This window comes from Spodoptera frugiperda, chromosome 13 (assembly GCF_023101765.2).
Source record: "Spodoptera frugiperda isolate SF20-4 chromosome 13, AGI-APGP_CSIRO_Sfru_2.0, whole genome shotgun sequence".
NCBI classification, from domain to species: domain Eukaryota; kingdom Metazoa; phylum Arthropoda; class Insecta; order Lepidoptera; family Noctuidae; genus Spodoptera; species Spodoptera frugiperda.
Genome location: NC_064224.1, coordinates 4,238,901 through 4,247,456, shown reverse-complemented (window position 1 = coordinate 4,247,456; position 8,556 = coordinate 4,238,901). Strand labels below are relative to the sequence as shown.

General features: G+C 36.9%; 1 protein-coding gene across 1 annotated transcript; it reads right to left on the bottom strand.

Annotated features, from left to right (window-relative positions):
- Positions 1 to 442: 442 nt before the first annotated feature.
- On the bottom strand, positions 443 to 7,341 carry LOC118270304 (cytochrome P450 4C1-like). Its single transcript, XM_050698177.1, has 10 exons — positions 7,069 to 7,341; positions 6,404 to 6,493; positions 5,907 to 6,017; positions 4,722 to 4,907; positions 4,186 to 4,382; positions 4,013 to 4,094; positions 3,604 to 3,793; positions 1,618 to 1,763; positions 1,357 to 1,536; positions 443 to 757 (listed from the first exon to the last, which is right to left on the bottom strand). Exons 1-10 carry the CDS (start codon positions 7,229 to 7,231, stop codon positions 603 to 605), a joined length of 1,500 nt encoding a protein of 499 aa, XP_050554134.1. The 5' UTR covers positions 7,232 to 7,341; the 3' UTR covers positions 443 to 602.
- Between the last annotated feature and the right edge of the window lie 1,215 nt (positions 7,342 to 8,556).

Below are 8,556 nucleotides of genomic sequence, written 5' to 3'. Positions count from 1 at the left end.
TAACCTATGATAAACATCGGAACACTTAAATCAGAAGATATTATTAGAGGAGAAGAAAATGAACGAGTATTTCTACTTCCTTTGCTAAATAGAGACTTTCAATACAGCTATCAACTGCCTCATAGATGCTTAGTGGATCCTACTTAAATGTATTTAATAGAATGTAATGAATAATGACATATGCCAAGTCTGTCCTAAGAGTTGCTTTGTAATTTCAGCCTATCCATATACCTATAGGACATTTATTTTAGGATATACAAACTTTCGCATTTATAATATTAGTTTATAGTATTAGCAACGACCAAAAGAAACCAACAGATTCTATTTTTCCAGATTGATATAATGTAATAGAAGTGAATAAAAGACTTTTTTCACAAGATAACGAGGGTGAAGTCGCAGGCGAAAAGCTAGTTCTGTAGTGTACAGTCAAATAAATAAACAATAGAGGTTATTTACGTTACTTTATTGAAACAGTTACATGTTCTATGGTAGATATTACATGCATACTAATGACAAGCCAATAATATTGTTATCAATAATAAAGAGTAATGATATACACTAGAAGAAAATGTCCGTATAGTAACACAATCTTTAATTACTGTTTAAGACCTTAAAGTTAAAGTGACAAGAGCTGGAGTTGTTGGTTTCAATAGAGCTTCAAATGTCCATTTCAAATTGTTGATATCACCAGAAATGTGGAACTTGCGCACGATATGTGCAAGCGATGTTTTCAAGGTCATCATTGCGTACTCCTTCCCTGTAACAATAGAAAACTATTTCATAAATGTGTATAAAACGCCGACGATGTTATTTTTTGCTTTCACTGTGACCTCTACTATAGGATTTTTTTTTTAATGGGTCGACGTTTGGCCGCTATCTCACCTGATGGTAAGTGATGATGCGGCCTACGGTGGAGCACGTCTGCCCATAAGCAACCTATAAAAACTATTGCTTGCTTCATGTTTTTGGACTTGGTTATTTTGTTTATTAGGCCATAATTTCATACACGAGTCTCAAAGTTAAACAATACTTACGAAGTTGTATAGACACAGTTTGTAAAATGTTAAAGTCGAAATTATACCGTATTGTGAAAACTTATGAGATTTAATTTAAAGCACAAATTTTTTGTCATCTTTTGACAACTAACGAAAAAATTGTGAAATAGCCCACTGCTTAAGCTCACAGTTTTTGCTTTGTGAGCTAATTATAACACTATTTACAAATTCGGCTTTGTATTCGAATTTGTTGTATTACTCTGTGGACGTGTACTTTGTTTAGCTTCATTTAAGTCATATGAGTAATCTGCATAGTGTATGTATAATTCGTCATTAGTCTTTTAACATAGTGGATTCTTACCAATGCAGTTTCTTTTGCCGATACTAAACCCTGCAAAGGTATTCGGGTTTTCTGGTAATGTATCAGGATTTAACCATCGCTCCGGTTTAAACTCCTTCACATCTGGTCCCCACGAGGAGTGACGGTTAAGATCGTACAACGACAGAACACATGTATTTCCAGCTCGTAATGTATATTTCGCTGAAATTAAACATAAAGCGAAATATGAATACAATACAGAGACTTCTATAGTTTCGTCCTTCATTAAAAAGTAATACGTACGGAGTTTGATGTCAGTATGGACTCGTCTTGCAACCAAAGGAACCGGAGGATACAATCTCAATACCTCCTTTATCACGGCTTTCGTGTAAACAAGTTTTGTCAAATCATTTTTATCCAAATCTTCATTTTTAAAGACTTCTTGAACTCTGTAATATTTAAATTCACAAAATTAACAATAATAGAATAGGGAAGATCAAAAATAATATTTACTCTAAAAATGCTAGAATTTTTCATTTTAAATGTTGACATAAATTATGAATAAAAAGTACATGTAAAGAAACGTATTTCATTAGTGACGTCACGCCTGCTATGTCAACTATTGACTTTGAGTTGTGAACATTTTAAGTTATTTTGCATTTATCGGCTAAAAATGGAAGCTGGGTTTATCAAAGCAGATGGAGTTAGCGTAGACATTTGTAACTTTTTTATGGAAAGTACGAGTGTAGAAATAATATGGCGATAACCCAATCGGCTATGTTCAAATCAAAAGGATGGAGAATTATGTATAGTAAAAAGTCGAGTTACGCCGGAGCATGAAATACGTAAAGAAGGTTATCGTGTTACAGCCATTATACATGGTCGCAAAGCTTGGTTCAGTCCTGCCAATGCGAAGATTGTGCGGCTTAAGGTAAACATTTCAGGTTATTTTAAGCTCTGTAGCATGGATAATTTAGACTATATTTCCAGGTAAATGCTTACTATTGCTAAATCTGAGGATCCGATAACGTCCATACATGTTAATACAAAATTTCTATATGTACTTCTAGAAAATATAAAAGCGATACAATTTTTATAAATGAAGTTATGAATGCTGCAAAGAAATTCTGGATAGATGCTGTGAAAATTAAAAGATATTAATTACATGTTTTTTCTGTAACCATTTTGTAGGTTTTTTAAATACTTTTTTTACAATTTTAATTAAAGGTGATTGCAAATTGACAAGCGCACAACAAATGATTATACTATAGTCTAAATGGGGAATTAGTGATAAACACAGGCATGTGGCTTCAAAAAGCAAACTCAAGTCTTCTGATCACTTTTCAATATGAATTCTTGCAATTTTCTAAAGTACATTCTCTGAACTTTTCTGTGTTGCTAACACTATGGTCTTATCAACTGAAATTGCTTGTGCAAATGTGCTTGAAGCCTAATACAAGCTCCATGGTAAAATGTCATACATAAGCTTGGAACCACTACTTTGGGATCAGAAGGCCTAGTTAAAAACGTTTATTAGGAAATTTGGTTGAAGTTGATGGACACAATGGCACAAACATGTAATACACATGTTGTACCAGATGTTAATGTCCATTTTTAGTTTTATTATATCGGAAAAAAGGAAATTTTGAAAAAAGCCAGCGACGGTAACAAACAGTGAACAGTGACTTACATCGACAAACAGTATGACGTCATCGGAAGGTCCGTTTCCGCGCGAACTATCATTTCAAAACGACATTATTTGCAATAATTAGGGTTTTTTTTTAAATATACTTGTGGTGATTCTACATGGAATGCACAATGAAGGCATAAATGTATTGCATCTTCCCTATTAAAATTTACAATGGTACTGAATATGGAAGTTCTGTTCAGTAAATATTTTAAAACCTCCCTTTATAAGGTATTCCACAGGATTTTATTGTAACTTTCGTGAGACATACTAAATTAATTATTTGTTATCTTCCACAGAGGGCTTTTATTGCGACAATTCGTGTGTTGCGTAGCATAATATGAGCCTCTAGCAAAACTAGTCGACCTCGTCAAAACGTTACGTGAAAGCCGATAACATAGTATTCCACAGGGTTTAATTTTGGGACCATTATTTTTTTGTCTTACCTTTTATTTTGAGCATACAAAATTAGACCAGAAAAATTTGTATTTTCCTAATTTCTCCGACTACCTATATACAAAAATGTAATTCCATCTTGATAATATTTCTCGTGGGCACGAGAAATAGAAGTTTAGAGAGTAGTGATAAGCGGTAAAACTTACTCTTTATAAAGTCGTTCCTGTACTTGCGCATGTGATCCAAGTGCTAATAAAATATACTGCAATAAGGATGTAGTTGTGTCATTAGCAGCTGCTACGAAAGTATTCAGTTGCACTCTAATTTCATCTTCGGTAAAAACGTCTTGTTCGTCAGCTAAATGTATCAATAAGTCTAGTAACGGCTTGTATTTACCTGAAGAAAATAAAATTATTAAATCATCTTTGCTAATATCAAAGTCAACATGACCAGTGATGAATTTGGTATTCCCATTTTATAATCGCGGTATTCAATTTTTTTTTTTGTTACGCGTTTTATCCCTAAAGCAGTAGGCAGAGGTGCACATTACGACCACTCCAGCAATGAGGCAGTCAATATAATTTTGTTATAGTAGGTAATAATTTCACCACGTACCTGTTACACTGGTCTGTGAATATTCGTCACAATTCTTAATATAATATGTTTCTTTTATTATAGATCTTCGTTTCCTGATTATCTAAAATACATAAAAAATATAACATAAATTCATAGACAGCTATACAATTAAACTTGGGTACAATCACAAAACTAAGATAGAACATACGTACGGGATTTAAGATATCCTTAACAGTTCTGACTAACTCCTGTTCTCTACGTTTCAATGCAGACCTGTTGTATATAAATGATGGGTATAGCCACACAGTAGCACCTCGCTTATTGTATACTTTTTCAATTTCATCTATGATTTCTGCATAATCGTTGTCAATCATATTTTGATCTTCAGGCGTCAGTCCTATAGAGGTTCCTTTAAACACAAAACAATTATTTTTTTGTCCATCGCTCATTACAGGATCATTCAAAACAATTTAATTTATAAATGTATTTTATGAAGGAATAATAATAATAATTAGAGACTCGGTCATGAAGGCAACACACACAAACTCAACATTGAATAATCATCTATACAGAAATCATTACAATGTGATTGAAATAAATCAACCGCAAAACAACATGCTGTCCGAAGCATTAATAAGAAAACAAGGAGTATAATTCTAAACACACATAATCGAGGTGTATGAACAACTGCCACTGAGAATTAGGTGCAACTACGTACAATTTTTTAAATAATGTTTTGGAAACTTACGACAAAGTAACGCCAGTATATAATTAGTAATAAATTCTTGAATGTTAATGGGCCCTTTTCCTGCCAAAACAGTCAGTCGTTTGACAAAATATTGGGCTTGTACGTTGATTTCATCCACGTAGGTGTTCATTACTGTTTGACTAAATGCTGGGTTTAATAATTTGCGATGTACTTTCCACTCCGGCGCTGAAATTTTTAAAGTACAATTTTATTTTGGTAATCGTAACTGAGAAGTAGTAAGAAAAGATAAATATATCATTTGGAACTGTAGACCTTAAAAATATGGGAGAAACCGAACGTAAGTTTACGTATATAGTAAGTGAAAGCTGTGTAATAATAGGGGTTAAGCCTGTTCTTTTTGGGCTCGCTGTCATTGCAGCGATAAGTCCCCTCTTTGAGGAGTGGCTTGAGAGGCGCCACGGCGTCCTCACCTACCGCCTGACGCAGGTGCTTAGCGGACATACGACATTCGGTAGGTTCCTGTTTCTGATTGGACGGGAACGCCCGGGTGTCATCACTGCGAGAACCCGTATGCCACCCGCGTATGCTCCACCGTGTCCTCCGGGTGGAGGACACGGTGGAGCATACGGCGGCGGTTTGCCCTGCGTCGGCTAAGCACCGCCGTGTCCTCAGGGATGTGGTCGGCGACGGTGACCTCTCGCGTCCAACATTGGTTCAGACCATGCTGCGGAGCGAGGGAGACTGGCATGCCGTCTTCTCCTTCTGCGAAGCAGTCATGCTTGCTAAGGAGGAGGCGGGACGCGTGAGGGAATAAACCTCCACACGCCCCAACCGTCGCGAGAGACACTCAGGGCGTCGGGGATCGAGGACGATCTCCGGCCACCGTAAGTGCGGGCCTGCGGGCGGCGAGCAAGGGTAGCTCGCGTGCGTGCGTCGCGTTCCGCGCGCGCCTCAAAGAGCCATTAGACCACCACAGATGGATGCGAAGTAGTAAGCATGCTTCATAAATATATCATTTGGATCACTGTAGACCTTAAAAAATATGGGAGAAACCGAACGTGAGTTTACGTATGTGGCAAGTGTAAGCTGTGTAATAATAGAGGTTAAGCCTGTTCTTGTGCGCCAAGTTGCACACTTAAACTACTACCTTTATGTAAATAATACTATTAATATCAAATCCGGATCTATTCTGCGCTTAAAATGTCTATCAATTTCGTCACTTACTATCTGACAGTAGTAATCCTTTTCCAAAAAAGTCGTTTGCGAATTTGTAAAAATATGCTTTCTCAAGACATGTATTTGCGATAAATGTGGCATCTTTTGGGTCAGTTACACCTGAAACAAGGCAATGTTGTACTTAGATTATCGGTATTTACGCTGTTTTAATAAATAGAATTCAGTATTAATGGGAGGATATTGAATAAATAGAATTCTAAGTGTGGGAGAGCCATGCTTCGGCACGAATGGGCCGGTTCAACCGGAGTGATACCACAGCCTCACTGAAAACCGACGTGAAACAACGCTTGCGTTGTGTTTCGTTGTGTGGGTGAGGTTACCGGAGGCCCAATTCCCCCTTCCCAATCTTCCCAATCTCTGATTCCCGAACAACAACCCTTAAATTTCTAAGCCCCAAAAACTCGACAACGCACTGGTGTTTTACAAGTGTCCATGATAGGTGATAAGTCTGCTCGTTACTCGGCGTGTTTAAAAAAAAGTCTTACCGTATAAGAAATGAGGGCCCACTCGTAAACTAATAATTCCCTCGTTTTCTAACGCGTAATCACATTCTTTTTTGAAATACCTCCATAATTCTGAAATTATATTTACAATTAGATATCGCAACCAACGATTAAGCAGAGGCGTATATAAGGTGTTCTAAATGTATCTGCCACAGCTTTAATGGGATGTAGTGTTGTAGTTTGCAGATTACAATAGTGAAAAAATTTCGTACACCGGACCAGTTAATTCTATTTGAGAACATAAAGAATTTAAATAAACATTGACTATATTATGCATAAAGTAGTTCACAAATAGGACCGATGCGTCGCTTCTTCATTAAGAATGATTGATAGCAATGGTTTTCATTGACGAAGCGACGAAGCTCTTTCGTAACAAACACATACGAAGATTTTTTATAATAAAGCCGTTGCACATAATGTTAGAACACCGTATATATTAACGTGTAACATCCACTGAATGGTACTGACATCAAACTCAATTACACTGATTTATAATCTCCGTTCTGAATACTCTAGCAAAAAATATACAAAAATGTAAAAAAAATGTATATTTAATAAAAATATATTTTATTAAAAGCAATTAAAATACCATAAAATATTACTATAACTTTACTTAAATGTGGCTTATATCACACTTATTACATTACCATTGCTCCCAATCATGTGTCTGAATAATTCATGCGCGTGTCCAATGATGGGCAATGCTCCTGGGTACACTGGAGGTGACTGAGGGGGAAGTTTCCAGTAGTATATGTACCACCAGACCGCAAACACCACGCTGAATATCACGGCTAGTTCTAACACTAACATTGTCAAATGCAATCACACACTGTGCCGATTCTATTACTAAACTGAATTTTATATTAAGTAAACATGATAGGTCACGAGGTGCAACTAGTTTTGGAACAAATAAACGCATAATATTACAGAGGAATCTTATTTTTCTTTGACACAGTAGCTCACCTGCCCTGTACGTTACAACTTACCTGTCCTGTAACATATTTTATTTTTGTATCTGTTGACACAAATACAGGATGTGGAAACCTCTTATGACTTAATTTAAACCACATATTTGTTATCATCTCGACTGACAATATACGAAAAATTAACGAAATAGGCCCAGTAGGTAAGCCAAAAAGTGCATTATTCTCTTTGAGCTAATTTGAACAATTCAATTAGGCCGCGTTTCCACTGACGCGGAGCGGGGCGGAGAGGAGCGGTGAAGAGCGGTGAAAAGTGGTCAGTATTTCCACTAACGCGGAGCTGGGCGGAGAGGGGCGGAGAAGCGGTAAAGAGCGGAGCGTAGAGCTTAGTTACAATCAATCTCTCAGAAAGACCAAACGTCATGTTGTCGTTAAAGAAAAAAGCAATCATTTTATATCTTCCTTTACTTGAAGACGATGTAGCTTTTAAATGGTGAAAGAATTTTTAAATTATATTTATTAATATTTATTACAACCAAACAAACAAACAAATTTTCCTCTTTATAATATTAGTGTAGATGAATATCCGTTCAGCTCTGCTCCGCCCCGCTCATGCTGTTTCCATTGAAGCGGAGCGGAGATTTCGAGCATAGTGATTGGTCAATTCGTGCACCACTAAGCTCATCTCCGCCCCGCTCCGCGTCAGTGGAAACGCGGCCTTAAAGAGGTAAACAAGAACGGCATTTTCCAAACAGATGCTGAGTGCCTTTATTTGCGTTTGTTATTGTTGACGTTAATGGCTCAAAGTCATTTTAAGAATCGAGAACTATTAACGGTCATTCGTGTCAAACATATCGTGAAGAATGTTTGTTGGAGAATGATGTACATTTTTTTTTTTTTAAACGTTGGGATTAGGATTTTCTCCTGTGTCGTGGGTGCGTTTACAAACATACAAGTTCACATACACACGACACCCAGACCCGAAACAACAATTTGTGGATCACACAAAGAGTTGCTCCGTGCGGGAATCGAACCCGCTACGCGTTGCGCGGCAGCCAGTTGCCCAGCCACCGCACCAACCGTGCAGTCAAATGACATTGGGATTCAACAACTCATATTGCATCTGCTTCAGCTCATGCATAAATTACGATGCTATTTGCTATTCTGTTAACAACATGTATGCCTATGCCATCAAACCGAAATGAATAGGGA